Source organism: Oscarella lobularis, chromosome 8 (assembly GCF_947507565.1).
Source record: "Oscarella lobularis chromosome 8, ooOscLobu1.1, whole genome shotgun sequence".
NCBI lineage: Eukaryota > Metazoa > Porifera > Homoscleromorpha > Homosclerophorida > Oscarellidae > Oscarella > Oscarella lobularis.
In genome coordinates, this window is record NC_089182.1 from 66,086 (window position 1) to 93,205 (window position 27,120).

A 27,120-nucleotide genomic window follows, 5' to 3' on the forward strand; every position below is an offset into this window, starting at 1 on the left:
AATCGCAATTTCATCGTTCAAATCATCGCGTAATATTTTTTCAATTTTACAAACCGCTTTCATTGCTGAAAAGATTGAAAAAGAACGACGGGCTACGCACCTGTCATCGTACGGGCCACGCACCTGTCATCGTGGAACGTGATTGGCTGGCCGAGCTCAACGCCCGTATAACCGTTCCACCCCCAGCGAGAGACCTGGAAATTTCCAGAAGCTCTCTCTTTCTCTCTCTCTCTCATCGCCATGGTTGACTACAGCAAATGGGACCACATCGAAGTGAGCGACGATGAAGACGACACGCACCCGAACGTCGATACGCCGAGCCTTTTTCGCTGGCGTCATCAGGCGAGAGTCGAACGAATGACCGAACAGCAAAACGAACGCGAATCATTCGAAGAAGGCGTATCGAAAACGAAAGGACGTCTCGCCGAATTGAAGAGAATGATGGAAAAGACGGAGGGTAAGGAGAGAGGAAACGGGAAAAATGAAAAAATATATATTATTTTATTTTATAGAGGAAGGTGGTGAAAATGTCCAAGAACGATTGGACAAGCTGAAACTGGAGATAGGCGAGCTGGAAAAACAGGAAAAACACTTCAAAGAAAAAGAAGCGGAACTTAAGAAAAAAGAACGTCTAACCCCATGGAACGTCGACACATTGAGCAGCGCCGGATTCGAAAAAACAATCATCAATCCAACCGACGATGAAAAAAAATCGAAAAAATCAGACGACGACATAGGAAAAGATTTCTGGGATGAACACGAAAAGGAAATCAAACATTATGGAATGCTACGCGATTATGATAGCAGTTCGGAATTTCTACGCAAGAATCCTCATCTCGTTTGCGAAGCGGCGGCAAATTATTTAACGATATGGTGCATTACGTTGGAATGTCAGGAGAAACATGATCTGATGAGTCACGTGGCTAGGCAGACGATTGTCATGCAATATATTCTCGAATTGGCGCGTCAAATACGCAAGGATCCACGCGACACTTTTCTCACTTTTTTCAAGCGAATTAAAGTCGCTGATGAGCAATACGTTGAAGCTATGGATGACGAGCATCGAGCGTTGATTGGTCGAGTGAAGGAACGCGCGAAAATTCGCATGAAAGCAATTGAGGATGAAATTGAGGAAGAGGAGAGGAAGAAACGTCTTGGGCCTGGGGGATTGGATCCTGTCGAGGTTTTTGATTCGTTGCCTCAATCGATGAAGGATTGTTTCGAGAAGAAGGATATACCAATGTTGCAAAAAGTTCTCAAGGAAATGGATCCCACTGAGGCAAGATTTCATATGAAGAGATGTATTGATTCGGGAATGTGGGTTCCCGACGGAAAGACCGAATTAGCTGGCACTCAAGAGGACAAGAAGTAAAAAAAACCGACATTTTTTGCTGTGGAATCGATGTGTTTTAGACTTGTACTAACGCACGCGGCGTCGCACGTCACACTTACTAACGCGCACGCGGTCCCACGTGATTGGAACTGGTTACGTCACACGTCATTGTGTTCGCACCCTCGCGAAAAAAGTCTACGTGCTATGTCGTCGTCTCCGAAGAAAGGTCGCGAAGGCGGCGAAGGCGGCGAATGGAAGGATATTCAGCAGAAAACGTTTACGCGCTGGTGCAATCAGAATCTCAAGTCGCGCGACATGAACGTCGACAGTTTGGCGACCGATTTCCACGACGGCATCAAGCTCATCAATTTACTCGAAGTTCTCTCCAAGAAAAGCTTCGGTCGCTACAACAAGAAAGCTAAAATCGTGCAGCAAAAGCACGAAAACTGCACGGCCTGCATCAAATTTATTCAATCGGAAGGCATGAAACTCGTCAATATCGGTGAGATTTTTAGCGATACGCAAGTGGGGCCTCCCAAGAGGGAACTGCAGCGCATGCTCAGATAATCGTCATCACGTGATGATTATTTGTTACAGGCGCTTCCGACATCGTCGAAGGAAATATCAAACTCATTCTCGGAATTATTTGGACGTTGATTCTTCATTATCAAATCAGTGGACTTCCCAGATTTGGGTCCGATGACGACTCAAGTGGCAATGCCTCTGCCGACAAATCAGCCAGTCCAAAACAACTTCTCCTTCGTTGGATTCAATCTCAATTACCCGAACGAGATATCAAGAATTTCACAACAGATTGGAATAGTGGCATCAATGTAGCTGCTCTTGTAGAGGCTCTTGCACCGGGTCTATGTCCAGAATGGAGACAAATGGACTCATCAACGCCACTTGAAAATGCGGATATGGCAATGACGAGAGCTGAAGAATGGCTTGGTGTTCCTCAGGTGGGCGTGGTCATTGAAATTTAAATAATTAATTAATTATCTTTGTGTATTTTAGGTGCTTCATGCACAGGATTTGATTAATCCTAAAATTGACGAATTGAGCGTCATGACGTATCTATCCTATTTCCCTGAAGCAAAACCGAAGGAGGGCATGCCCACTTTCGGTACACCAAAGCCACAGAAGAAGACAGCTGCAAAGAAGAAGAGGAAAGAAAAGAGAAAGAAAAGAAAGAAGGAAAAGGATTCAAAAGACGGCGGAAGTCACTCAGACTCTTCTGCTAAAAGTAGCAGCAGCAGCAGCAGTAGCAGTAGTTCAAGTAGCGAAGACGAAGAAACAGACGCCGTTCAAACAACAGATTTCAAAAAATTTCTCGATGAAAGAGCATCCGTCAACGTAACAAAGGAATACGCAGAGGTAATAATAAATAATAAATAATTAAAATAATACCTCTCCTCTATAATATATGCATTCTAATAGGGTGGAAAAGAAATGGTTCACGTTGTTCTCGGAAGTCAAGCTTGCGATTTAGACTCCATGGTTTCCGCAATGGCTCACTCCTATTTCAATGAACAAGTAATAATAATAATTAATATATATTTATTTTGAATTCTTAATGTCAGGTGAACAAATCATTCGAACAACCCTCATCTCTTCTTCTTCCCATCTTCAATCTTCCGCGTAGCAACATTGAACTTCGCGCAGAAGCCGTCGAACTATTCAAAGAATGTCACGTGAATGCCAACAGCGTCACGTGCATCGACGATATCAATCTCGCTCATCTCCAAGACGAAGGCCGACTTAAACTCACGCTCGTCGATCACAACGTACTTCCGCCTCAACAACGTCGTTTTATCCCGGATGTAGTTGAAATCCTGGATCACCACGACGATCAAACGGAAGACATCTTCGATCCCAATCTTCCGATTTGGATCGAACCGGAAGTGGGTACGTGCGCGACGCTCATCGCCGAATGTTTTCTCGATCAAATGCCAGATGCACTGGAAAAGAACCCGGATCTTGCTCGACTTCTCCTCGGCGTCATTCTCTTCAAAACCGTTAATTTGAACCCGGATGCTGGTCGCGCGACGGAACGCGACGGCGAAGCGGTTGAAAAACTCGTCGCTATAACGGGCGTCGATCAAAACGCTCTCTTTGGTCGACTTCAATCGTCGCTCTTCGACTCCACTGCTACTTTATCCGCTTATGATCTTCTCCAAAGAGACTATCGCGATGCAGCTGAAGAATCGAGTGACGGCATGCGCATTGGCGCTTCTTCTATGCCCGTTTCCTTAGCAACGTTCGTTGCCAAGTCAGATGCTAGTGACGCTTTGGAGAAATTCGTTGGGGAACGTGACGTAGGCGTTCTACTTCTTGTTTGCATTTCATTGGGTGAGGGGGGCCAACCACAGAGGCAATTAGGCGTTTATTGTCGCAATGATGGATTGAGACAAGCGCTCGATTCTTATTTGACGGCGCAAGAGGCTTTGTCGTTGACAAAAGTGTCTTTGGAATTCGATTCGTCGTGTCTTGGATATGATCAAGGTGACGTGCGCATGTCGAGGCGGGTTGTCATGCCGATGATCGTGACGGGGTTGAGTGAAATCGCGGAAAAGGGTCCCGAAATGGGAAGTTGGGTTGTCGTGACGCCAAAGGAAGACACTCGAACGGATTTTAAGAAGTTTTTGGACGATCGAGCAGCCGTCGAATCAGCAAGACAAGCCTTAGAGGTGCAGTGTACAATAATAAATAAAATAAATAATGAAATAAAATGACGTCATCTCTAGGGTCCAAGTGAACGAATTCAAGTTGTTCTTGGCAGTCAGACTGGCGATTTAGATTCCGTTGTTTCAGCTCTAGCGCTAGCCTACTTTGACGAACAGGTACATTATTTATATAAATAAATGAATAAATAAATAAATCATTTCTTTTCTATATAGAAATCTCAGTCACGTGGCTATACTAATCTGACTCCATTCCCCGTGATCAATGCACCGCGATCGAATCTCGAACTTCTCGGCGATGCAACGCAACTATTTTCGGATTGCAACGTGGATACCGTCTCCATTCCCTGCATTGATGACGTCAATTTGAACGTGCCTCATTCCAAAGGCACCCTTCGTCTCACTCTCGTCACACACAACGCGCTCGATATCAATCAAAATGACTACATCCCGGATGTCGTCGGAATCATCGACAATCACATGGACGAAACTCACGACGTCTATGGAAGTGTGAAGAAACATATCGAAGAAGCCGGATCGTGCGCGACGCTCGTCGCCGAGCGATTTCTCGAAGAAATGCCACGTGCGCTCGAAAAGAACCCGGATCTCGCGAGTCTTCTCTTGGGCGTAATCCTTCTCGAAACGGTCAATCTCAATCCGGATGCCGGTCGAACGACGACGAAAGATCGCGACGTTGCGGCGCGACTCGGCGAATACGCGGACATCGATGCAAAATCGCTTTTTCCTCAACTCCAATCGGCGCGCTTCAATCCCGCTTCGGGATTGAGCGCATTCGATTTGCTACGACGCGATTATCGCCAAGGCGTGTCAGGCGACGTCGACGTTCGCGCTGGAGCGTCATCAATCCCCGAAAGTCTCGTCGGATTTCTTCGTCGCCCCGACGCCGGCGAAGCGCTCGAAAAATTCGCCGCTAAACGCCGTTTGGACGCACTTCTACTCGTCTGCATTTTTTTCGACGACGAACTCAACGTTCCTCGACGACAACTCGGTATCTATTGTCGCGGCGATCCCGATCTTCGACGCGATCTCGCACAACGATTTGAAACGCAAGAAACGCTCGCTTTAACGCGCGCTACATCGACCGAATCAAACACCGACGTTTTCAAACAAGGAAACGTTCGCGCTTCGCGGAGAGTCACCTTACCCATGATCATGACGTTTCTCAAGGAACGAGCGGCGAGAACAGATTTCAAATTATTTGTTGATCAGAGAGCGTGCGTTGCCGTTGCCAAGGAGGCAGCGTTGCATAGCGACACCAATGAATTGGCTCTCGTTCTTGGCAGTCAAACGGGTGACGTGGATTCCATGGTATCTGCACTTGCGCAAGCCTATTTTGACGAACAGTCTGTTTCCAAGACAACGCGATATCCCGTATTCAACGCACCGCGTGAAACAATTTGTCTTCACGAAGATGCAGCGCGTCTTTTTGCCGATTGCAATTTGGACACGTCATCAGTCACGTGCATCGATGACGTCGATTTGAAACCGTCACATGATCATTCCAAACTTGGTCTCACTCTCGTCACTCATAACGCTCTGAGCCCGGATCAACGTCATTACGCCACTGACGTCATTTCCATCATTGATAATCATCGAGACGAAACGCAAGATGCTTATGAGGACACCGTAGAGAAACATATTGAAGAAGCAGGAGCATGCGCGACGCTTGTTGCCGCGCGATTTCTCGACGAAATGCCACACGCATTGGAAAAAAATCCCGATTTAGTTCGTCTTCTCTTGGGCGTCATTCTCCTGGAGACTGTCAATCTGAACCCGGAAGCGGGCAGGACGACGGCAAAAGATCGCGACATAGCGGCACGTCTCGGCGAATACGTCGTTTTCAATGCCGAATCCGTTTTCCCGCAACTCCAATCGGCGCGCTTTAGCCCCTCCGAGCACCTCAACGCTTATAATCTTCTCCGACGCGACTATCGCGACGGTGCCGTCGAAGCGCCAGGCGGCGTTCGAGCGGGCGCATCATCAATAACGGAGAGTTTGTCGGCGTTTTTGACGCGTCCCGATGCCTCTGACGCTTTGGAGCGTTTTGCTTCGGAACGCGATACGAGTGTTCTACTTCTCGTTTGCATTTTCTTTGATGATGAATCGCGAATGCCTCGACGCCAGCTTGGAGTCTATTGTCGTGACGATCGCTTGCGCGAACGCACTGTTGCTTATTTGGCCGAACAGGATTTACTTGCCTTGTCGCCCTTGACAACGAGTCTTACTCCTATCGCAGCGTTCGCTCAGGGAAATGTGAAAGCATCGCGAAAAGTCGTCTTGCCACTTTTGGTCGCCGGGATCAATGAATTTGCCGGCGCCGCAAAAACCGATTTTAAAGTCTTCATTGAGGAACGCGCGTCAGTTAGCGTTGCTAGGGAGAGAGCTTCAGTAAGTGACATCATCATCATCATGAGAGAAATCTTTTAATGTATCTCTTTTATGAAGGATCCTTCAAAGGATTTTGGAGTTGTTCTTGGCAGCCAGGCTTGTGACGTTGACTCGACTGTTTCAGCTGTAGCCTATGCCTATTTCCTTGAACAGGTATTACGTCACAATGAGTTTTTAACGCGCGCATCAATTATTCTTTTTCTTTCAGACTACAACAAAGCCTTCGTATCCTCCTTTCCCCATCTTTAACAGTCAACGAACAGACGTTTCCTTGCGTCCTGACGTCATCAAAGTCTTCACAGATTCTAATATCGACTTGGAATCGATTCCCTGTATCGATGACGTCGATTTGAATTCTCGTCGTCGTAACGGCGGTCTCGAATTGTCGCTCGTCGCTCACAACGTCCCCTCTCCGTCGCAAACCGATTTCATCTTCTCACCAACCGTCATTCACATCCTAGATCACCATGACGACGAAACAGCTGACCTCTTCCCAACCGAAGTCAAAGAAATGGCGAAAACCGGTTCAACAGCGACTCTCATTGCGCAAAAATTCCTCAAAGAAAGTCCAAACTCATTACCAAAAAATCCCGACCTCGCAAAACTTCTCCTAAGCGCAATTCTCCTCGAAACATCAAACCTGACACCAGACGCGAAACGCGCAACGGAAACAGATCGCCAAATCGTCGAAAAACTCACTCAACTCATCGATCGTCCCAATTACGCCGATTTGGAATCGGCGCGTTTTTTCCCGCCAGATATTAATTCCGCCTACGATCTTCTCCGTCGCGACTACAAGGACTCCGCTTCGCCCAAATTGTCCGACACTCGTGGCGGCGCTGCCTCCATCCCGGAAAGCGTGGACGTGTTTCTCGCTCGTCCCCATGCCAACGAAGCGCTCCAACGCATAACGACGGAGAAAAACGTCTCCGTTTTGATGCTGAATTGCGTTTGGAAAGAGAACGAAGGATCCGTTGACATCAAACGGCAATTGGGAATTTATTCTCGCGATAACGGCGACAGGAAAAAAGTCTTTGACTATTTCGTCGCTCAAACGTCCGCTAGATTGACTCCCGTTGAAATTACGGCGGGGGCGGGGAATGATGACGTTTTGGTTGCGGAACAAGATCCGACTGTTTCTCGCATTGCTTTATTGCCTATGCTCGTCGAGGCGCTCGATCAGCCGACTCCGCCCGCCGCCGAAATGCAGAGCTGGGTTATGGTTCAAGAAACGGTGCCGTCGCTTCCGGAAACGTTGCCTGGCGCGGCGGAAGAGGAGGAATTCGTTGATTTTGAATCATTTTTGGAGGAAAGAGCGTCTGTACGTGTAGCAAAACACGCAACAAACGTAAGACTATATATCATAATTTAATTTTTTAAATAATTTTTTTCTTTTCAATTAAAGGAAGGAGCGCAGACTGTTCACGTTGTCATGGGCAACCAAGCATGCGATCTTGATTCAATGGTATCAGCAATGGCTCACGCCTACTTCACTTTCAACGTAAGACACAACCCTAACCCCTTTATAGAGGTTACTATTAGAGCACTGGTACACTCTCTAAGATTACTATATTCTACCCAAGCCCTGAGGTACTATACTCTATTCTCTTTCTAGTTGACGGGCAAGCCTGACTCATCCAAAGTCGCTATACTCCCTTACTTCAATATCCCTCGCGCCGATTTCCCGCTCCGCGTCGAAGCGGCCAAACTCTTCTCCGACTGCAACGTTCACGCGCGCTCCAAAATCTTCCTCGATGACGTCACCTTGAAAAAACTCCACAACGAACGTCGTCTCCAATTGACGCTCGTCGATCACAACGTCCTCCACGCCGAGCAAAGTTTCCTCGCCAGTGACGTCATCGAAATCATAGACCATCATCTGGATATGACAGAAGGTGTCTACGGACCGGAAACAGCGTGCAAAATCGAACTTCTCGGTTCGACGACGACTCTCGTCGCCGAAAATTTTCTCGATCACATCCCAGACGTTCTTGCACGCAATCCAAATCTCGTACGACTTCTTTTGAGTACTATACTTCTCGACACGGCGAATCTCAATCCGGAAGCGGGTCGAATCACGGCGAAAGACGGCGAAATCGCCGGCAAATTGGGTCAACTTCTCGACAACGTCGATCCCGACGATTTATTCAAACAAATGCACATGGCGAAATTTCATCCGACGACTCTTTCCGCTTACGACGTTCTACGTAAAGATTACAAATTCGCCGCCAAATCGCCGGAGACTGGCGTGAGAGGCGGCACGGCATCGGTGACGGAAAGCGTGGACGAATTTCTTCGTCGATCCGACGCCGACGCCGCTCTCAAACGTTTCGCCGAAGACAAAGGCGACGACGTTCTTCTTCTCGTCTGTTTGACGTTCGAAAACGACGATCCGAAGAAACCGCGTCGATATTTAGCCGTCTATAGTCCGGATGAAGCGCTGAGAGCGAAAACGGGGAAATACATGACGGAGAAAGGCGACGATTTGAAATTGAGTCCGTTGAAACTCGATGATATTGAGTTGCCACACGTTGCGACGTACGATCAAGCGAATACGAAAGGATCGCGGAAAATCATCATGCCAACATTCGTTGAATTCCTAAAGGGGCTTAACAAACAGGAAGCAACTCCGCCTACTCCTACTCCTCCTCCCCCTGAAAAAGACGAGATCAAATCAATTCCTGAGTATCCAGCTGAAGAAGAACTTGAAGAAGAGAGAGCATACAAAACGGTTACAATTAGTGGTAAGGATCTTCAGATTGATATGAAATTGATTGAACCCTATCGAGGCGTCATACAACACGGAGGTAAAGAGGAAGCATAGTTAATTAAAAGAATCAGCATCATACTTCTTAGGTTATCACGGACCCAATCGAATGGCTATAATCGTTTTTGCCGCCTGCCGTCTTCCGGACAAATCGCAGCGCAACTATGAGAAAATCATGGACAATTTGTTCTAGTACGACGAGAGACCAATCATCATCATATTGCCTTTATCTATGGTCTTTTTTTTCTTTAGCTACTGTGTTAGCGTTTTGGAAACTCTCGCTGCCGACGATTATATGGTCGTTTACTTGCACGGCGGCACTCCCGATCGAAATGTGCCCAAATTTCGGTGGATGAGACGTTGCTATCCTTTACTTGATCGCAGGTGCGTCTTCTCTTTCGAAAACGAAGTTTCTCTACTCTACTCTACTCTACTCTATCATCGTTTTAGAATTCGAAAAAGTATGAAAAAGATTGTCATGGTTCATTGCGGATTCTGGATCAAGACGTTGATTCGGCTAATGAGGCCTTTTATTAGGTAAATTGTCAATCAATCCGCCTATACGAATATACACAGTTTTCTATAGCCGCAAGTTTTACGCGAAACTTCATTTCGCCAAGACGCTAGAGCACCTGGAAGCGTTCGTCGACACAGATCAAATTCGTTTTCCAGAACCCGTTTTAGAGTGAGTGTTTGTTCTAGAGCAAGCGAAATAACAGCGGCGTCTTTTTTTCAGAGAGGATGCTAAGAGAGGCGGAAGACCAATCACTCAAGCCAAGGTGAAAAACACCGATGATGGAGCGGAAAAAGTCGACGTCCTCTAATACGGTGACCGTATTTTATGACTTTGTGACCCATTTTTGTTGCTATGCATGAATGTTTGTTTGTTTTTTCTTCTTGTGAGCCTAGGTAGACCGACGGAGTTTCTTTTTTTACGTGAATGTGCTGCGCCTGAGCTAGAGAAAGGCGCCCGTATGTTTATCAGGAATGAAAAGCGGAGGATGATGGGCTACTCATCTACTCGGACGTCATTGCGTGTAGGAGTCGATTTCTTACCTTCCCGGCTTACGACAACCTGTATCGCACTCTCGCTGGGCATCGTCATGGAAGAATTCATCGAAATGGACTTATACGGGGACGATGATCCCGATGGTCTTCGAACAGTCGATCGGGATCTATGGGAAAAGATGCAAGAACGCACGTTCGCCGCCTGGTGCAACGATCGTCTCAAACCGCGCCGGAAGTTTATCAACAATCGACTCGCCGTCGATCTGAATGACGGAACGCTTCTCATCAATTTACTCCAAGTCGTTTCCGGAAAGAATTTGGGTTCCTATAGCGAAAAACCCAAAGACAAATTCGAAAAATTAGCCAATTGTAAGTTGTGTTTCGACTTCATGAAGAGCGAAGGCATCAATCTCGTCGGAATTGGTGAGAAAAACGCCGCAGGATGCGTCAACAAAAGATCACGTGATCTTTTTTCTGTATAGGAAGCGATAACGTCGTTCATGGAGTCCAACATCCCAAGCTCATTCTCGGTCTTATCTGGAAAATCATTCTCCACTATCAAATCGACAAATCGACGACGACGACGACGATGACGACGCCACAGGACCCGGATTCGCCGCCCCACCCACTTCTCGCATGGGTCCAGTCAAAGATACCGGAGAAAAACGTCACGAATTTCACGAAAGACTGGCGAAGCGGCGTCAATATCGCTGCACTTGTCAACGCCATCCAACCGGGTCTCTGTCCCGAGCACGAAACGATGAACGAGACAAGGGCTGTGGAAAACGCGCGACTTGCTATGGAACGAGCTCATTCTCATCTCAGCGTACCAATGGTCAGTCGCGCGCGCGCGCGAGATATCAATCCTTAGGGCTTCATCCGCTTACCTTAGGTGTTAGATCCGTCTGATTTGGTTGATAAGAACAACAATCGCTGCTGTGTGATGACGTACGTCTCACTTTTGAGAGACGCTAAAGTCCCGAACGATTCCACGGAAGTGTTTGGAGCCGAAGGGCATCTCGCGACGATGACCGACTTCAAAGCGTTTATCGACGTTCGCGCGTCCGTTGAAACGGCGAAAGTCTACCATCAAGTACCTAAGCGAAAGAGGAAAAAAAATGACGATCGCGCGCGACGCGCTTTCTCCATCTAGACCGAAGCGATGGAAGTCATGCACGCTGTCCTATGCAACGAAGAGTGCAGTCTCGACTCCATGGTCTCGTCACTGGCTCATTCCTACTTCAACGAACAGGTACACTAAGCGCAAAGACGCGCAATCTCACGTAGATTGTGCGTACCACTGACAGGTGAATCTAAAATTCAACCAAGCGTCGTCCGTTCTGATTCCTCTCTTCAATGCGCCTCGTTCCGACGTCGTTTTCTGCACCGAAGCGACGTATCTATTCAACGAATGCCACGTCGATTCGTCACGAATCGCCTGCATCGATGACGTCAATCTGACGTCACTCCAAAACGACGGACGACTCAAATTGACGCTCGTCGATCACAATCGACTATCGTCGAATCAAAAGCATCTCGTACGGGACGTCGTCGAAATTCTCGATCATCATCAAGACGAAACGGAAGACGTCTACGAGCCTACTTTGCCTATTTGGGTCGACCCGGATGTCACGTGCACGGCGACTCTCATCGCGGAATGCTATCTCGATCAAATGCCCCAATTGCTCGAAAACAATCCCGAAATAATTGTTCTCCTACTCGGAACAATTCTCTACACAACGAAAAATCTGACAATAACACAGGAACGAGATCGCGAAGTCGTCGGACGACTCAGCGAAATGACAAACGTCGATTGCGATGCTCTTCTACAACAATTGCTTCGTCACGATCGCCATCACGAGGGACGACGTTTTTTGACAGCCTACGACATTCTACGTCGCGATTATGATGACGCCGTTGAAACGCCGAGAAATATTCGTTCCGGTGCATCGTTATTGGGAGAATCTGTTGAAGAATTTCTCGCTCGTTCTGATGCTCGTGACGCTCTGATACGTTTTGTTAAGGAGAAAGACTTGGCTCTACTCATTCTCATGTCTTCCTCCCATGATGAAAAATGTCAGATGAGTGTTCACGGAAATGACGAGCAATTGGTTGAAAAAGTCGTTGAATATTTGTCGAAAAGAGATGATTTGGAGTTGAGTCCTGCTGATGAAGTCGGAGGCGTTCTTGTCTACTACACGGGGAATTCGCAAAGGAATGTCGTTCTATCACACGTCATTGATTTTCTCAAGGGATTTTCTTCATCTCCGCCTTTGACGGACGTGATTATTAATGAATACAGCAATGTCATGTGGCTGTCTGGTGAGAGACGTCACGTGAGACAGGGGGAAATAATATAATGTAATTATTTATTTTAGGACATCATCATCATGATGACATTCCTATTATTGTCTGTGCGGCGTGTCGTCTTCCAGAACGAAGTAGGCCTGATTATGATACTATCATGCAACATCTCTACAGGTGAAGCGTCTATATTTTTGGTTATAAATTAATACTTATTTCTCTTTGGTAGTTTCTGCTTTGATTTTGTCAATAAATTGCGCTGTAGGAAATTTATTGCTGTTTACTTGTACGGAGGTACGAGTGGAAAAGATGTTGATAAATTCGGTTGGATGAGACAGTGGTATTTCATGCTAACAAAAAAGTGGGATGAAAAAATTTCTATTTTTTCTTATTTACCGTGAGTGTTTTTTTAGATTTCAAAGGAAAGTGAAAGACGTGTATCTCGTTCATTGCGGAAAATGGACTGAACGATTGCTCAGACTCACCGGTCTTTTTATGAAGTAAGTGAATAAGATATCCGCGATGCTTGAACTTACGATTACGGCGGTCCCCCAGTCACAAGCTTTACGAGAAAATGACGTTTTCTGCTACTATTGAAGAACTCAGTCATTTCATTGACGTACATCAAATCAATTTCCCGGAGGCCGTACTTATGTAAGACCAATAGGCAATGAATTCTCTCGTTTTTTTTTAAAAACTACTTTTAGGGAGGACAATGAAATTGTTGAAAGAGGGGATTTGTGACTCGCTTTGTGTGTATTTTTTTAGTCCGAATGCGCGTGAAAGAAATGCGAATGCGCATGCGTATCGGGACCTTTTTTGTCGTAGTTTGCCTTTCTGCTGTCTTCTTTCGGTTTCGATATGACGATAAAGCGGCACCGTTCAGTTTCGACGCGTTCCCTACTCTCCCATTGGTCAAAAGTCGCAAAAACCGAAAGTGAGAAGGAGGAGCGACTAGCGATTCTTAGGCGGAGAAAAAAGCGGATTTTTCCAGTCTCTCACCTCGCTCTCGTTCGTCGTCTGAAGCTCGATACATCAAAAAATGAGCATGGCAACTGGCTTTATGGTTCGGGTAGTCCAAAGAAAAAAATTGGAGACGTGCATCTTTACGTTTGTTTTGATATTGGTCATTGCTTCGGTTGTCATTCTACCCATCCTTTTCTGGAAAGTTCTACCGTCCAGCTTGGTAAGAAACGAACAAAACGTCTCCAAATAATTCCAAATTCTTCTCCTTTTTCCAACAGAATCATAGATCTAAGAAGAATAATAATGACGATGTTCCTGTGAGCGAAGTTCTACGTCAGTTCAGCGAGAAGTCGTCTCCTCATTGTGAAAACGTGTCTGTTGAGAGACTTTCTCCTTGCTGTCGTTTCGTCAATCACCTTCCGTGTCCCTCGAATCCTTCCAAACCGCTTTCACCTTCAGTTTCGATGACGTTTAGGAACGCGAGCCAGTGCACATCGAAAAGAGCTCTAGACGATTTAAGACGTCTGGAAGAAAAGCTGAAAATGATCAACAAAACATTGACAATACCCCCAACGAAAAATGACAACAACACCAAGAATTTCGCTATTTGCGCAAATTACTTTTTGAAATCCTTGTGTCTCAGCACAATTCGTACGTGCACAGACAAAGGGGAACCGCGTAAGAATACAGTTGATATTTGTGAAATGATGAGAGATCCACGTTGCAATTCAACGTGGACTTTTATCCAAGATCTTGGCCTTCTTCAATCAAAACATAGTCGGCCGGTTCTGCGAAATGATTTTTGTCCGGCCCTTCCTCGTTGCATTTGTGTGGATCCGTTTATTCGAACGCAAAGAAATGACACTGGTCAATTTTGTTCTCCCAAGTGTTTCGCTTCCAATTGGTCATATCATTGGGAATTTGTCATGTTTCAAGTTACGATCATATTCTCTGCGATTTTCTGCTCCTTTCTCGTCTTGCTCATACTCATCACGTCATTCGCTGTTAAAGAATTGTAAGAGAAGAAGAAAAATGAAATTATCTAATCTGTTGATTTTATTATTAGGCGATCTTTTCCTCAATGCACTCTCGTTCTCATGTGCGCATCTTTTGGAATTTTAGTTGCATCTGTCACTGTGCCATTGATAATTGGACAGAAACGAACGTTCTGCGGCTATGAAGACACTCTAAGTTCATATCAGAATCCTACAAGATCTTGCACGATTCAAGGTAAAAAGAAACCGTTTTCTTTCATTAAAACTAATTCTCTTTTTAATCTAAAGGAATTGTTGTTCATTTCGGCGTTCTTTCCATGTTAGCGTGGTGGTTTTTTTCAATTGTTAACGTCGCCGTTTCAGTGTGCACGCTTCAGACGTCAAATCCCCTACGAAGGCATCCCACTCTATTTTTCTCTCTGGAAATCTTCGCAGCAATTGCTTTTCCTATTGGATGCATATTGGCTGTATTTGCTACAATACAAGACGGGCCAAGATACAGCATTCCTGGAGTGGTTATAGTAGTATGTGCTCCGCCAATCAACACTTTTTTCTACACGTTTGTCGTTCCAATTCAAGTGATAGTCACCGTAGGAATTATTATTTCTTATATCACCGTTGTTAGACTCCAACGGGTAAATAAATCAACTATTCAAATATGTATTTCGTTTTATTTATTTCTCTTTAGAATAAGGTGTCCTATCAGAAGTGGATTACGTTGGATCCCAATCAAACGTGGGGAAACAAAGTCTACGAAGTCTTTGACAATCTCCAACGTCGTTTTCTACTTCACATCATACTTTATCCCATTCTCTTGGCTGCTATGGCCGGTACAACTAGCTACTTCTTAGGGCAACGACTCAAATCGCTCATAAGTGATGCAATTGAATATTTGGAATGTCTACAACGTGGCGAACACAATTGCATTCCCTACTTCAAGGAGAATCATCCTCTTCTATTTTGTATCACTGTTCTCATTTTGCTTGACATTTTTGCCTTTTCCTTTGCTCTTCATATACTCATGGCTAAGCCAGCGTCGGCATTTTGGAGCAGAATTCGACGCCAAGTCAAACGTATTCTATGTCATTGTGGAAAGAGAAAACAACGTCGTCATCGATATATTTCCTATCCGGAATCGGAGAGCCTTTTGAGCAGCAACGAAAAAGAAATGGATCCTGTTTCAGATATGACAGATTACAGTTTTCTCGATCACTGACCCCCTGATCACTGATTTTTTGTTGATAGCGTGCGTTAGAGGCTAGCAGCATGTTCAGAACGTGGAGCTCGCGACTTTTGTTATTTAGACGAAATCTATCGAGTGGAACCGAACCGAAAGTGCCGAAAGAACTCATCTGGGAGCTCCGCAAGTCGACAGGCTATCCCATATCGAAATGCAGAGAAGCTCTCGTGGCGTGCACCAATAATTTGAGCAGCGCTTCGATCTGGCTTTCCGAGCAAGCTCAGAAAGAAGGATGGACGAAAGTAGAACGGTTAAAAAATCGCAAAACGATCGAAGGACTCGTCGCCATCACAACGAAAGCAAACGTAGGATCGATGATCGAAGTAAGAAAAAAAGAAAGACACACCCCCACAAAAACATACAGTATATCCTATCAGATTAACTGTGAAACGGATTTCGTTTCACGTAATGAAGCCTTTCAGTCGTTCGTCAATTCAGCAGCGAAAGCCTTTCACTTTCACTCCCTCGAGAACAAAACGACTTGTCATTATTCAGGTGATGATCTCGCACGTCTTTCCATTGATGGAATGACTGTGGGAAGTCTCTTGACGAGCTTGATATCAAAGCTGTCTGAAAATATTATATTGAGACGCGGCTGCTCGCTTCACCAATCGGAGAACGGCGTTTCTGTCCATGGATACGCGCACGTGGGCGTTCCTAAATCATATCCGGGTCTCACTTGTGCTATTGGAAAATACGGGGCTCTCGTTGCCATGGCGGGAGGAACAGAAAAATTAGGTTCTCGTATAGGTATGCAGATTGTAGGGAAAAATCCAAAGGCATTAGAAGCTCCTTCAAATGCCAATACAAGTTTCAATGCTGAAGACTTTTTAGTAAGTCAAGAATATCTGTTTGAGAGCGGATCGACTGTAGGAGACATTCTTCAAAGAGAAAAGGCAATTGTTCGTTCATTTCTAAGGTATGAATGTGGCGAGGAAAACGACTGCTAAAATGCCGCGAAAATGATATTTTAATACATGTTATGTATTAAAAAATGATGATACAGTAGTAGTAGTAGTAGAGTTAGGACACACACAAAGTCGTGTTTTCATTTCTCTTCGCGTTCCTTATTGAAATAGTAGAACGTTCCGTCTTTTCGTTGAATTTTCTTAACGAATCCGCTTTCCCAACGCTCTATCTGTACGAAAATCGTGCGTAATTTTGGAGACGCCGCTTAGCTCCTACTTCTTTGGGCGTTTTCCCAGTTTTCTCGCAGTAATCAGCTTCGCTTTGATATCCAGCAAGCCGATATCGATAATCTAAATCATTCCGTTTAATTTCCACTCGATTTCCTCTTTGTTTTGTACCGTTTTCGCTAGCGGTGCCAGATTCGCTCATGTTTTTAGCGCGCGTTTATCACTGAGCGTGCGCAATCTTGACTTGATCGACGATGACGATGCGTTCCTTTCTAGCGTTTCTTCTCGTCGCAGCGACGCAACTGGGCGTCGAAGCCTCGGCTCCAGTACCAACAATAGCCCAAGAAAGCGGGGTATGTCGTCAATCGATCGAGAAGCGATTCCGACCGACTTTTTAGACTCTTAGTAAATCGAATCCCGAAGTGTCAACGACGCTCTCCTATGTGCCCCTCGTAGAAGAAAAAAAGAACTCGCTGGTCTTCACTATAAGTACGAACGTTAGAAAGTAAATGGTTCGCTTCTAAATTCGATGTTGATTTCTAGACATCATTGAGGTCAAAGAATATAAAGGGGAGTTGAATTTGAACGTAACTCTGCACCGTGTCTATTGCAAAAATGCGAAAGAGGAATGTTTTCGCGTTCGTTGCATATTATGCATTCGTTTTATTTTTTTTCAACAACAGGAGGAGTGCGCGATTTCTGCTAATTTAGTGGGAAAAGCAGACGATGTATTGTTATTTCAAGACCTTTCTAAGATAATCGAAAAATTGAATAAGCTAAATGAAGTAAGATGATTTCTGAGCATCATCATCATATAAATTATTATTATTTTTATTGTAATTTAGGTCTGTTCATCGCTTGACGCTCAACAAGACTCCAATACGAATGATGCTCAAAGCGGACGCAGGAGAAAACGCACTTCCTCCAAGACCCCCAAGCCGACCAAGACCCCCGTCACAACAAAACCACCACCAACCAATAGCCACTCGACTTCAAAATGGAATGTTACCCAGACAGCTTTGTATAAGGTTGATATTCAAATCAGTCTCGTTACTAAAGAGGACACTCCTGGCAGTGTAAAGGGTGAGTTTTGCAAAGGATAGGGCCCTAGATAAATACTGTTTTTTTTCTAGTTTCAATCAAAGTTGAAGCCAAGACGTCTCATGGTCAATTATCATCACCAGACTTTCCTTTGTGGCAGGTAAAATAGCCGACGATGTTTCTAATATTTTTTGATTGATCAATGATAAATATTGTGTAGCTGTATGCTGGCATGACAGGTATCTATTGTTTCTTGGCCTTCTTCTGGCTTCTTACAATGGCATGCAATTGGAGAGATCTCATTCGTTTGCAGGTGACGCTTCATTCATTCAATCCGAATTCAATATAAAACACAGTCTCTCTTAGTACTGGATTGGGGTAGTCATTGCCCTAGGTTATGAGACTACCTCATTATACATATGCATATATGAATTATTTCGTATTTTAGGAATGTTTGAAAAGGCTCTCTTCTTCTCCGCCTTCAACAGCGTCAGGGAAACGGGCAATGACGGTCAGTAATTAATATTAATTAAAAATGGATATAGAAATGAATTGTAGCTGGCATTGTTATTGTTGCTGAATTGGTATCATGCGTAAAAAGAACTCTGGGACGAATTCTCGTGATTATTGCCAGCACAGGCTTTGGCATAGTCAAGTGAGAGAGAGAAAGAGTCTCTCTCCCCTCCCCCTATTCCTCATGTTCCTCTCTTTCCTAGACCTAGACTGGGACCCGTTCTAAATAAGATTCTTCTTCTCGGAAGCATCTATTTCATTCTCTGCTCTGTCTACGGATTATACGACGCTTTGAAAGTGACTGAAAGTTCATTATTTAATTATGCATGTACTCATTTTCTTATTAGCCTGGAATGAAAGACCCGTCAAACAAGAAGATGATGCTCCTTCTTCCTTTGGTCATACTAGATGCTGGCATCATTTGGTGGGTCGTCCTTTCTCTCGTCGGAACAATGAGAAATCTTCGCCTACGTAAAAATGACGTCAAGCTTGCCTTATACCGCCATTTCACAGTCGCCATCTTATTTTTTGTGGGGGGTAAATAAATAAATAAATAAATCAATAATCGCGTCGTATTTGTATAATACATATTTTGCTTTTTTATTAGCTTCCGCCTTATTTATGGGCTGGTGGTTGTACGCTACGTCTGGCGACGACTCAGATTGCCCGGAAGTGAGTCTGACACAACGTTGCTACTTCTGTTTCTATTTTTTCTCTCTAGATGTGGGGCGAATTGTGGCTGAGAAAGGACGGCTTCTTTCACATCCTCTTCTCCATGCTTCTTCTCGCAATTATGCTCATTTGGAGACCATCAAATAACAAGGCCAGGTACCCAAGAATAATAATGGAAGCCAGAAATTAACCACTTGACGTCAACTGGACTCCACACGCAGATTCGCCTATCATCCACTGACCGAAAACGAAGAAGACGAACAACAAGACGCCTTGGAAGCATACGGTAAGAAAAATAAATAAATAATACATATATATCTATATATTCCTTTAGATGGAATGAAAATGAGACCGACAAAGTCGAAGAGTGGTGATGATGAAGCCTCTGAAAAATCTCGACCTTCGTCAACTGCGGTGCGGTCACTAGGCAACCAGTTGCATTTATTTATTTATTTATTCATTATTAATCAGGCCGATGACCTCAAGTGGGTCGAGGAAAATTTACCCACAACGGCAGTCGACGCGTAATTTTATATACACTATTGATTCTCTCGTTGATTTTTTATCCTTTAGAGCGTTGCCAAGTCTGCTTGATTCTGATGAGGTACGTAGCTAAATAGCGTATTTATTTATTTATTATTCATTTTTCGGCGTCTTTTAGGAACTGATGACTACGAAGTTTGAGCTTTCGAAATTAGATTAGGAAGTAGGTAAGGTGGCAAGGTGTAGTATCTCTACGAACGCTCTGCTGTTTCGGTTCGAGTTCCGTTCTGTCCTGCGCTGTATATGTATACGGGTACAACGCTCTCTTTTTTTCTAGCGTGCGCACGTCAAATAGAGTTGCGTCGCGATAAAATGTGCAAAAATCGGCGTTTCTTCGCCTCTATGGTTCTAATAAGGCCGAAGCCAGAACGAATGACGTCTGGCCGCGATTACGACTGAGCACAGCCAGAGTAAACGATCCTAATTGGACGAAAGGAACCGCCTAATCGCTGATTCGCTAACTGATTACTCGAGGCGTCGGTGCTCTTTGATCTTTTGTCCTTTTCACCTTCGCCGCCCCGTAGAGCGCTTCACATTACATATCGTATCTCGAGAGAAAGAGAGAGACAGAGCCCAAGTCGACTATAAGCGAAATGGCAGCGCAAACAAGCGCTGTAGTTCTCGACGACAATCCGCCAGACGAAACGAAGACATTCGTCGACGAAGGAGACGAACACGACGCGAACGAGCATTTGGACGACGAATTAGGCCTGCGCGACGAAATGGACGAGAGCAAGAACGAAAATAGTCAAGGCGGCGTCGTAGGAGGCGGGGGCCCCGTCTCCGCCGCCGTCGTCGATCAACGAACGGTATGCGTACGCATTGCGCGAATTTCGCGCTCTCTCTCCCCCTCCCCGCGTCCCCGTGGCCTCACTCGCTCTACCCCGGACGCGTGTCGGCGTTTTCTTGTCGCGCGGCTCGCCTCAAAGGCGGCGGCTTGCGACACAAAGAGCACGAGGTTTCCGCGTTTTCCAGCCTTCCTTCCACTCGTTCGCTCTTCTTTTTGTCGCGACGTTCGTTCCCATTTGCTCGCGCTACGACGAGTCGGAATGCGCGTCGCGTTCGATCGCTCGAATCCCCAGTTTCGAGGAATGCACGTGACGCCCCCTTAGCGTTTGAAGAAAGGGGGGCGCCTTCCATTAGGGCGGGTCGTAATCAAGAATTGACATGCTCCTTTTCCCTATCGCCTTTTTTCACACAGCGTTTAACCCCCTAAGCGCATACGTTTTCGTCTTGTTTTCACTTGGTCGCGGCGGCGGTGTGACCATTGGGGGGGGGGGGGGGGGGGGTCCCCGTATTATTTGCACGGCTTATCTTTTGCCTTGCCTACTGTAGATGATGATGACTTCGCGACCGACGATGCTTCCCACTCTCGCCGCGTTACCTCAACAATATATGCACTACGTTCAGCCGCCGCCGCCGCCTCCGCCGCCGCCGCCGCCCGCTCCGCCGGCACTCACTCCCGCTCGATCCATTTACCCGGGATATCCTCTTCCGTCCAACTACCACGTACAGATGACGTCACCGACTATGGCTCACATGGGCCAACATCCGCCTATGCCTGACATGTCACCATGGTTACCATTATAGTTACTATATTTCATAGTAGAGACGTTTCTCTTTGTGTATTAGGGCTTCAGTCAGACATCATCATCATCATCATCATCCGGCTCTTAATCAGTATCCGGGACTTCCTCAATTGCAGCATCATCCGCCGGCGCCGCCACCGCCGCCGCCGTCGTCGTCTCTTCCGCCCTCCTCCTCTCAAGCGGCGCCTTCGATGTCTTCTGCTCAGGAAATGGAAGCAAACCGAATGAATAAGCTGCACGTGAAAAAACCGCTAAACGCATTCATGCTATACATGAAGGACATGAGACCACATGTTATTAAGGAATGCACGTTGAAAGAGAGTGCTGCTATCAATCAGATATTGGGCAAAAAGGTATATTTTGAAAAAAGAAATATATTTATTATTTAATTAATTAATTATGTGGTTTTTTAGTGGCATTCCCTGGATCGTGCTGAGCAAGCCCGATATTATGAATTGGCCAGAAAAGAGCGGGCTCTCCACCAGACTCTCTATCCTGGTTGGTCGGCGAGAGACAATTATGCCACGGGCAGGAAGAAGAAAAAGAAGAAAGACAAGACCCAAAACGGTAAAACAAACAAGCATCATATATACGTATGGATTCTATGTATATTTTTTTAGATATTGCATTGAAGAAGTGTAGGGCTCGATATGGACTCGAACAGCAGGACAAGTGGTGCAAACCGTGCCGGTTAGTAAATTGAGAATAATAATAATAATAATAATTACATCTTTCTCTTCAAGACGAAAGAAAAAGTGCGTTCGTTTCACGCAGCCTGGCGACGGTGATGATGGTGAAGATGGAGAAGGTGGTACAAGTGCCGGCAACGGCGCTGGGGTTGAAGACGAAGCAAAGCCGCAGGAATCAGCATCATTACCCCTGTCTTCATCTATTGATACACATCCCCCCAATATTCCTAATATACCACCAGTTAGTTCTTCAGCACAATCAGACATGTAGTGGTACTACTACTAAGGGGTATATATAATAGAGTTTTCTATTAGAACTTTTGATTTGCATTTTATTTGGAAGACGATAGAGCTGTAGCTTTAATTAATGATGTGTGGTGGAATCTTATTCTCCTTGACATCCGGGGAAGAGGATCACGTGATTTTGCTTTGCGCGATGTTGTCGTGCCGCGGGCGAAAGGAGACCGTTATCGGGTTTATTGTGGGAATTTCCTGCGGTATCATAGTCGTTCGAAGCTTCCTATCCACGTCTACGGCTTCGACGTCGCCAGATCTTTGCTGTTCGGACAAAACGACGTCGCGCGCATCTTCGTCGCAATTCAAAACGGGCAATCGACCTCTGCACGTAACATCGGAGCTGCAAACGAGCAAAAAATCGCTCTTTATCGCGATTCGCACGCAAACATCGAACTTGGTAACGCGCGCGACAGCCATCAACACCACGTGGCTTCGACACCTCCCCCCAAATTGCGACGCGACCTTTCTCGTCCCATCGGACGCAACAGAAAACGCAAAAAAACATCACCTTCCAATACACAATCTTCCCCCACTCCAAACAAACTCCAAACACGCTCCCCACATGAGTCTCCTTAGTACATTCATATACATGGCTCAAAAAGTAGCCAATGACTACGATTGGTTTCTCGTCGTATCCGATAACGCATACGTGCGCACGCGTCGACTTTCGGATTGGTTACACAGACTCAATCCAATTGGTGACGTCTATCTCGGACAGCCGGGTCTCGGCGCACCGGAACATCGCACGACACTCCAACTCAGACCAGGCGAAGTCTTCTGTATGACGGGACCCGGGATTGTTGTATCGCGTAGCATTTTGAAACGAATCGAGTCCGTCGCTCATCTCTGTTTAAAAGATCCGGCACCTTCGCAGCATGAGGCGGTCGAAATTGGAAGATGTATAAGTCGACGAATTGGAATTCAGTGCACGTGGGCATACGAGGTAAGCATATATATATTTATATATTTATATATTTATGGGGGTGGGGTCCCTTCCCTCCTTATAGTTAGAAAAGTTGTTCTATATTGACTATTCTGGCAAAGTTTTTCAATCGGAGCTGTCGCTCAGTAACATGCGTTTGCTCAAAGCGCTTACAGTGTATCCAGTTAATGGCCCGTATGCAATGCAGAATACACACAAGTTCTATCAGTCGTGCGAAGTACAGGAGTATCAGGAACTCATAGCCAAAGCCCAGCAAAAAAGGCTAAAATAGAGAAATCTCGTGTTTTTTGGGTACTGTATTATTATTATTATTATTATTATTGTAATGGTTATTGGAAAATAAGAGTGCCCGACTCCCAATACAAAGTTTGAACTCTCTAATCTATAGCGCGGCAAAAGAAGAAGAAAAAAAACTCTAAAAATCTCTAAAAAGAAAACCTTATACAGAAACTTTAGTACTAAAAACTGATTTTTGAATATTTTCGTTTTCGCTGCCGCTGAAGTCGATCGACGACATTCGTCTCCTTTTTCTTCTCCTGCGGATAAGTGACGAGCAAAAACGACAAAGCCGGTCGACTTAGAATGATCGCCGCTTGAATCGCGAGCACGCGATCTTGATTCTTTCCGCCGGCGAAACAATCCCAATAGACGCTATGCTCCCACAGGTGTTTAGTAAAGCAGACGCGACTCTTGTAGTGTTTTCCTGGAGGGGGAAGAGCGAAAGAGATGAGTGGGAGCTGGCTAAATATTTTCTAGAGCCTCCCCCCTTTCTCGCGCGCTCCTGTTTACGTCGAACGACTCGATAAAACGCTAGATTTTCGTTTTAGAGCGCGCCTAATTGAGTGCGAAGGAGAGAGAGGGGAGGGGTCTGAGGATCGTGTTTCGCGCGCGCGCTCCGCCCTCCATTCATCGCTTGCGATACGTCCGATATCGTAATCGATTGCGCGCACAATGGGCCTACAGTTCGTCGAGTCCGTAAGCCTGGGAAAAAAGGGGTCGCACCCGCGGTTTGGCTTACTCATCGACTTTTTATCAGCGGCTCAATGCTAATCGCATCCACGTGCCCCTCGACACACACCCCGTCCATTTAGCACCAAAAATCTTTTCCCCAACGCTCGCGAACGCAAGAGCACGGTCGAGAAAAGGAGAAAAGAGAACCCTAACGAGTCGAACCGCCCCGTACCCGCCCATGCGTCACGTTTCGCGTAGAATGTAGCACCACCCCTTCGTTTACTCACCGCAAATGCAGCAGATGATATTCTGCATGTCGAACGAACTGTAACTATTCAATATCGCGATGACATCTTCCAGATTGAGCGGCCGTTCTACTGGCGTCGTCGCAACGTCATTTGACGGCGGTGGCGGCGGCGGCGGCGGCGGCAGAGGGTACACGACCTTGGCGGCTGATCTTATATGAGACGTTGGTGGTGGTGGTGGTGGCGGTGGCGGCGGCGGCGGCGGCGGCGGCGCAACGTAACGATACAAGTTCATATAGTGTTCCATCGCGATTGGGGATCAACACTGGCTGATCCGCTCGTTCGTGAGCACAATTTTAAAGCCGCCTTGTTAGGGATTGCTAATTGCATTGTGAGTCGCCGATTGGCTGGACAATATGCAAATTGGAAAGAGAGATGAGCGCTCGCTTTGCTCGTTAGGAAGAGTGGGAGGAGACGTCCGTCATCATGTGACCACTTGTTCACATGCTTCGCTTTTACGTCAGAGAAGAAGAGGAAGAAGAAACGAGTGCAAATGAACAATTGTCTTTTTTCAAAGAACTAATAAAAGGTACAGTACTTTCTAAAATTTTTTGCTGTCGCTCAAATTCCGTAAAGCCTGGAGAGAATATTTTTAAAATGGGGTTGAGAATATTACGGGATTCGAAATCACTTGGGATTTCATTTCCTCGATATATTGTTTGCATTTTCCTGGGCTGATATCCGAAAACTGCAAACAATTTCCGTGATCCGCTAATCCAACCCCAGCACAATAAATTAAAAATTGCCAATAAATTTATCGACTTTACCTGCAGAATCACTCTCTGCAAAACTCGTTTCAACGTCTTGCAGAGACTGAAGCACACATGCCTGAGATTTCCCCTGAAACGCAGCTATACTTTCATAAACGCTAATAATCATAATAAATAAAAATCAAATAACATGTGACTATTGTGTGACACAAACGTTGCTGTTGCTCGTTCATTGCTTGGCTGCCAAGTATTGAGCGATTCCAAACAACGTTTAGCATAGAGAAGAATATGCCTAGAAAAAATAATCTAAAGCGAATTTATTAATTATTATTGTTATTTACCAAACTTTATGCTCATCTGATTTCCACACAGGAAATTCTTCAGATAAATTCAAGAGTCTAAAAGAACCCATTTTGTTGTGTGGAAAAATTTCAATTTTCCTTCTTACCCATTTGGGTGGACCTGAGGATGAAAAATTTTCGACGTAAATTTCATTACAGGTGGATCGCGTGGATAACTGTCAAACCACGTGATTTCAAAAAACAAATTAAATAACTATTGATTTTTCTCACCCATCAGGTAAGACGATTTCGAAGCGAAAGACGCCTCCAGACAAGGGTCCACAGAATAAAAAAATGACGCCATGCCATACTGGAAGTCAATAAAAAAGCGTCGAAAAATGCTTCGCGATGCTTCGTACTACCTTGAAGAGACTTCAGCGAAGGAATAACGAAGACTCCGCTTGGACTGTTCAATCGTAAGAGCTTTCTAAATGTGCTGTATAAGATTCCACGACCGGATTTGCGTTTTAGCGCCGTTTTACAGCTCGAGCAAGAGAGAATTCTGAAAGCGAACGTCTCTCAGTGGATCGAGACGGCGAGTCGTTGCCGTCTTGTCTTTTCCGACGCCGCCAACGCTCGCCGTTCCTTCCATGTTCTGAAACTGTGATGTCACGGCTTTCCCGGACATGCGTTCGCGAAAACTCGCTCCAGAGACGAGGAAGAAGATCGAGAGAGGAGCGCCATCACTAAAATTTGCTCGAAAAACGACGCAGATGAAACGACGAACGATTTCGGCCTCGCGTCGGATATTTTTACGAATAGTTCATGTGAGCACTCATTTATTTAGAAAAATAAACGTACACACATGCAAAATCCTATCTTATCGTCTTGTCTTCGATTTCTCCAGTCTCTCTCGTTTTTTTCTTGAGCCCCTTTCGCCACGTTTCCACCTAGAAGAAAAAAGAAGGTTAGTCTCTGTCAAATCATCGTTTTACGTACCTTTTTCGTTGCGTCCATATTCGCGTTACCCAGGCTACACCACGGGGAGGTTTGGACGCTTTCGTAGCCCAAGGCAGCCACCGCAAGCGATGACCACCCGTTCCAAAAATTTAGGGCGAGTTACGGGTCCTCGGCCACTCCGATCAGTACCGCCTGGACGAGAGTCGGCCCCTGAAACCGAGTCCCCCGGCTCGTTGGTACCAAAGCCTTCGGTATGTCTTCCTGAGAAGAACCGGGCCTTGCGGAAGTGGAGAAGCGGCCGACCACTGTTTGTAGGAGTCGACAGGAAAGGCAGTGCAATGCCCCAAGTCGAAGTCTCCTGGGCCAGGTCATCCTCAGTCTAATCGTGCCATTGGTGAGAAAAGTGCCGGCAACCAGACCGCTTGCAACACCCCCTCCAAGTCGTGCCCGCTCGAGCCTAGCGCGGGCCGTACTTGTTTGGCAACAATAAGACTTTGGCGACCATTCCGCCCAGTGCGTAAACCGAGGCCGAAGCCCCCCATCGCCCTGCCTACGGGCTCCGGCACGGGATTAATCCGTGGGCCACGCTGAAACAACAACCCAGAACTTGCCTTTTGTCTTCCCCCGAGCCGGTCCGATCAAGGAAGAGACGCAGCGAACCGCGACGCATCCACCCTCAGCCGCAACTGAGGGGAAATCGGTGTGCGCTTCGCTTTTGAACCCTGTGGCCCCGCCCAGCGCGCTGATTGATCCGTCGCGGTCACGTGGGGCTCACCTAACGCTC

The 27,120-nt window shown here is 45.9% G+C and overlaps 10 protein-coding genes across 11 annotated transcripts; 8 read left to right on the forward strand and 2 right to left on the reverse strand.

Moving 5' to 3' along the window:
* Positions 1 to 168: 168 nt before the first annotated feature.
* On the forward strand, positions 169 to 1,451 carry LOC136190047 (hsp90 co-chaperone Cdc37-like). The gene is made up of 2 exons (XM_065978122.1): positions 169 to 457; positions 513 to 1,451. Exons 1-2 carry the CDS (start codon positions 241 to 243, stop codon positions 1,370 to 1,372), a joined length of 1,077 nt encoding a protein of 358 aa, XP_065834194.1. The 5' UTR covers positions 169 to 240; the 3' UTR covers positions 1,373 to 1,451.
* Positions 1,452 to 1,501: 50 nt separating this feature from the next.
* LOC136190043 (uncharacterized) lies at positions 1,502 to 10,219 on the forward strand. The gene is made up of 16 exons (XM_065978117.1): positions 1,502 to 1,835; positions 1,931 to 2,295; positions 2,351 to 2,710; positions 2,774 to 2,869; positions 2,917 to 4,023; positions 4,081 to 4,176; positions 4,234 to 6,426; positions 6,484 to 6,579; positions 6,635 to 7,774; positions 7,832 to 7,927; positions 8,042 to 9,233; positions 9,283 to 9,385; positions 9,446 to 9,577; positions 9,644 to 9,730; positions 9,780 to 9,878; positions 9,930 to 10,219. Exons 1-16 carry the CDS (start codon positions 1,538 to 1,540, stop codon positions 10,015 to 10,017), a joined length of 7,548 nt encoding a protein of 2,515 aa, XP_065834189.1. The 5' UTR covers positions 1,502 to 1,537; the 3' UTR covers positions 10,018 to 10,219.
* On the forward strand, positions 10,066 to 13,383 carry LOC136190044 (uncharacterized). Its single transcript, XM_065978118.1, has 10 exons — positions 10,066 to 10,624; positions 10,684 to 11,036; positions 11,094 to 11,294; positions 11,355 to 11,453; positions 11,509 to 12,523; positions 12,580 to 12,682; positions 12,735 to 12,866; positions 12,919 to 13,005; positions 13,061 to 13,159; positions 13,213 to 13,383. Exons 1-10 carry the CDS (start codon positions 10,066 to 10,068, stop codon positions 13,247 to 13,249), a joined length of 2,685 nt encoding a protein of 894 aa, XP_065834190.1. The 3' UTR covers positions 13,250 to 13,383.
* Positions 13,384 to 13,429: 46 nt separating this feature from the next.
* Positions 13,430 to 15,795, forward strand: LOC136190046 (uncharacterized). The gene is made up of 5 exons (XM_065978121.1): positions 13,430 to 13,691; positions 13,750 to 14,486; positions 14,538 to 14,701; positions 14,755 to 15,101; positions 15,155 to 15,795. Exons 1-5 carry the CDS (start codon positions 13,548 to 13,550, stop codon positions 15,680 to 15,682), a joined length of 1,920 nt encoding a protein of 639 aa, XP_065834193.1. The 5' UTR covers positions 13,430 to 13,547; the 3' UTR covers positions 15,683 to 15,795.
* LOC136190048 (elongation factor Ts, mitochondrial-like) lies at positions 15,733 to 16,756 on the forward strand. The gene is made up of 2 exons (XM_065978123.1): positions 15,733 to 16,029; positions 16,084 to 16,756. The coding sequence occupies exons 1-2, from the start codon at positions 15,733 to 15,735 to the stop codon at positions 16,654 to 16,656; spliced, it is 870 nt and encodes a 289-aa protein (XP_065834195.1). The 3' UTR covers positions 16,657 to 16,756.
* A 317-nt stretch (positions 16,757 to 17,073) lies between these two features.
* LOC136190051 (transmembrane protein 87A-like) lies at positions 17,074 to 19,887 on the forward strand. The gene is made up of 19 exons (XM_065978125.1): positions 17,074 to 17,195; positions 17,241 to 17,331; positions 17,386 to 17,466; positions 17,524 to 17,627; positions 17,688 to 17,925; positions 17,976 to 18,043; positions 18,104 to 18,196; positions 18,250 to 18,277; positions 18,332 to 18,394; positions 18,442 to 18,538; positions 18,600 to 18,693; positions 18,744 to 18,933; positions 19,004 to 19,068; positions 19,118 to 19,224; positions 19,290 to 19,354; positions 19,403 to 19,482; positions 19,540 to 19,592; positions 19,642 to 19,672; positions 19,730 to 19,887. The coding sequence occupies exons 1-19, from the start codon at positions 17,097 to 17,099 to the stop codon at positions 19,769 to 19,771; spliced, it is 1,689 nt and encodes a 562-aa protein (XP_065834197.1). The 5' UTR covers positions 17,074 to 17,096; the 3' UTR covers positions 19,772 to 19,887.
* Positions 19,888 to 20,100: 213 nt separating this feature from the next.
* On the forward strand, positions 20,101 to 22,277 carry LOC136190052 (transcription factor 7-like 2). Of its 2 annotated transcripts, XM_065978127.1 has the most exons (7): positions 20,101 to 20,420; positions 20,947 to 21,188; positions 21,244 to 21,439; positions 21,503 to 21,553; positions 21,614 to 21,767; positions 21,821 to 21,890; positions 21,944 to 22,277. In XM_065978127.1, exons 1-7 carry the CDS (start codon positions 20,205 to 20,207, stop codon positions 22,158 to 22,160), a joined length of 1,146 nt encoding a protein of 381 aa, XP_065834199.1. In that variant the 5' UTR covers positions 20,101 to 20,204; the 3' UTR covers positions 22,161 to 22,277. The 2 variants fall into 2 exon arrangements, with proteins under 2 accessions (XP_065834199.1, XP_065834198.1); XM_065978126.1 differs by having other exon boundaries at positions 20,103 to 20,420; positions 21,244 to 21,553.
* Positions 22,257 to 23,707, forward strand: LOC136190053 (chondroitin sulfate synthase 1-like). Its single transcript, XM_065978128.1, has 2 exons — positions 22,257 to 23,129; positions 23,194 to 23,707. Exons 1-2 carry the CDS (start codon positions 22,257 to 22,259, stop codon positions 23,398 to 23,400), a joined length of 1,080 nt encoding a protein of 359 aa, XP_065834200.1. The 3' UTR covers positions 23,401 to 23,707.
* On the reverse strand, positions 23,418 to 24,792 carry LOC136190054 (uncharacterized proline-rich protein-like). Its single transcript, XM_065978129.1, has 2 exons — positions 24,368 to 24,792; positions 23,418 to 23,832 (listed from the first exon to the last, which is right to left on the reverse strand). Exons 1-2 carry the CDS (start codon positions 24,630 to 24,632, stop codon positions 23,588 to 23,590), a joined length of 510 nt encoding a protein of 169 aa, XP_065834201.1. The 5' UTR covers positions 24,633 to 24,792; the 3' UTR covers positions 23,418 to 23,587.
* A 9-nt stretch (positions 24,793 to 24,801) lies between these two features.
* On the reverse strand, positions 24,802 to 26,064 carry LOC136190025 (protein crossbronx homolog). Its single transcript, XM_065978101.1, has 9 exons — positions 25,919 to 26,064; positions 25,799 to 25,863; positions 25,668 to 25,746; positions 25,544 to 25,612; positions 25,437 to 25,493; positions 25,310 to 25,387; positions 25,153 to 25,253; positions 25,017 to 25,096; positions 24,802 to 24,962 (listed from the first exon to the last, which is right to left on the reverse strand). The coding sequence occupies exons 1-9, from the start codon at positions 26,062 to 26,064 to the stop codon at positions 24,927 to 24,929; spliced, it is 711 nt and encodes a 236-aa protein (XP_065834173.1). The 3' UTR covers positions 24,802 to 24,926.
* Between the last annotated feature and the right edge of the window lie 1,056 nt (positions 26,065 to 27,120).

Coding starts and splice junctions, on each gene's coding strand:
- LOC136190047 (XM_065978122.1), top strand. CDS start 241: ATGGTTGACTACAGCAAATGGGACCACATCGAAGTGAGCGACGATGAA. Junction 458..512: donor AATGATGGAAAAGACGGAGG/GTAAGGAGAGAG, acceptor TTTATTTTATAG/AGGAAGGTGGTGAAAATGTC.
- LOC136190043 (XM_065978117.1), top strand. CDS start 1,538: ATGTCGTCGTCTCCGAAGAAAGGTCGCGAAGGCGGCGAAGGCGGCGAA. Junction 7,775..7,831: donor TAGCAAAACACGCAACAAAC/GTAAGACTATAT, acceptor TTTCAATTAAAG/GAAGGAGCGCAGACTGTTCA. Junction 9,386..9,445: donor ATCATGGACAATTTGTTCTA/GTACGACGAGAG, acceptor TTTTTTCTTTAG/CTACTGTGTTAGCGTTTTGG.
- LOC136190044 (XM_065978118.1), top strand. CDS start 10,066: ATGAATGTTTGTTTGTTTTTTCTTCTTGTGAGCCTAGGTAGACCGACG. Junction 12,867..12,918: donor TATTTCATGCTAACAAAAAA/GTGGGATGAAAA, acceptor GTGTTTTTTTAG/ATTTCAAAGGAAAGTGAAAG. Junction 13,160..13,212: donor TTCCCGGAGGCCGTACTTAT/GTAAGACCAATA, acceptor AACTACTTTTAG/GGAGGACAATGAAATTGTTG.
- LOC136190046 (XM_065978121.1), top strand. CDS start 13,548: ATGAGCATGGCAACTGGCTTTATGGTTCGGGTAGTCCAAAGAAAAAAA. Junction 13,692..13,749: donor AAGTTCTACCGTCCAGCTTG/GTAAGAAACGAA, acceptor TTTTTCCAACAG/AATCATAGATCTAAGAAGAA. Junction 14,702..14,754: donor AAGATCTTGCACGATTCAAG/GTAAAAAGAAAC, acceptor TTTAATCTAAAG/GAATTGTTGTTCATTTCGGC.
- LOC136190048 (XM_065978123.1), top strand. CDS start 15,733: ATGTTCAGAACGTGGAGCTCGCGACTTTTGTTATTTAGACGAAATCTA. Junction 16,030..16,083: donor ACGTAGGATCGATGATCGAA/GTAAGAAAAAAA, acceptor ATATCCTATCAG/ATTAACTGTGAAACGGATTT.
- LOC136190051 (XM_065978125.1), top strand. CDS start 17,097: ATGACGATGCGTTCCTTTCTAGCGTTTCTTCTCGTCGCAGCGACGCAA. Junction 17,332..17,385: donor CTCGCTGGTCTTCACTATAA/GTACGAACGTTA, acceptor GTTGATTTCTAG/ACATCATTGAGGTCAAAGAA. Junction 18,044..18,103: donor CAGACTTTCCTTTGTGGCAG/GTAAAATAGCCG, acceptor AATATTGTGTAG/CTGTATGCTGGCATGACAGG.
- LOC136190052 (XM_065978126.1), top strand. CDS start 20,205: ATGGCAGCGCAAACAAGCGCTGTAGTTCTCGACGACAATCCGCCAGAC. Junction 21,189..21,243: donor ATGCCTGACATGTCACCATG/GTTACCATTATA, acceptor TTTGTGTATTAG/GGCTTCAGTCAGACATCATC. Junction 21,768..21,820: donor GAAAGACAAGACCCAAAACG/GTAAAACAAACA, acceptor ATATTTTTTTAG/ATATTGCATTGAAGAAGTGT.
- LOC136190053 (XM_065978128.1), top strand. CDS start 22,257: ATGATGTGTGGTGGAATCTTATTCTCCTTGACATCCGGGGAAGAGGAT. Junction 23,130..23,193: donor AGTGCACGTGGGCATACGAG/GTAAGCATATAT, acceptor CCCTCCTTATAG/TTAGAAAAGTTGTTCTATAT.
- LOC136190054 (XM_065978129.1), bottom strand. CDS start 24,632: ATGGAACACTATATGAACTTGTATCGTTACGTTGCGCCGCCGCCGCCG. Junction 23,833..24,367: donor TATCATCTGCTGCATTTGCG/GTGAGTAAACGA, acceptor TTCCCCCTCCAG/GAAAACACTACAAGAGTCGC.
- LOC136190025 (XM_065978101.1), bottom strand. CDS start 26,064: ATGTCCGGGAAAGCCGTGACATCACAGTTTCAGAACATGGAAGGAACG. Junction 25,864..25,918: donor AATTCTCTCTTGCTCGAGCT/GTAAAACGGCGC, acceptor CAGCACATTTAG/AAAGCTCTTACGATTGAACA. Junction 25,388..25,436: donor TCAGATGAGCATAAAGTTTG/GTAAATAACAAT, acceptor TATTTTTTCTAG/GCATATTCTTCTCTATGCTA.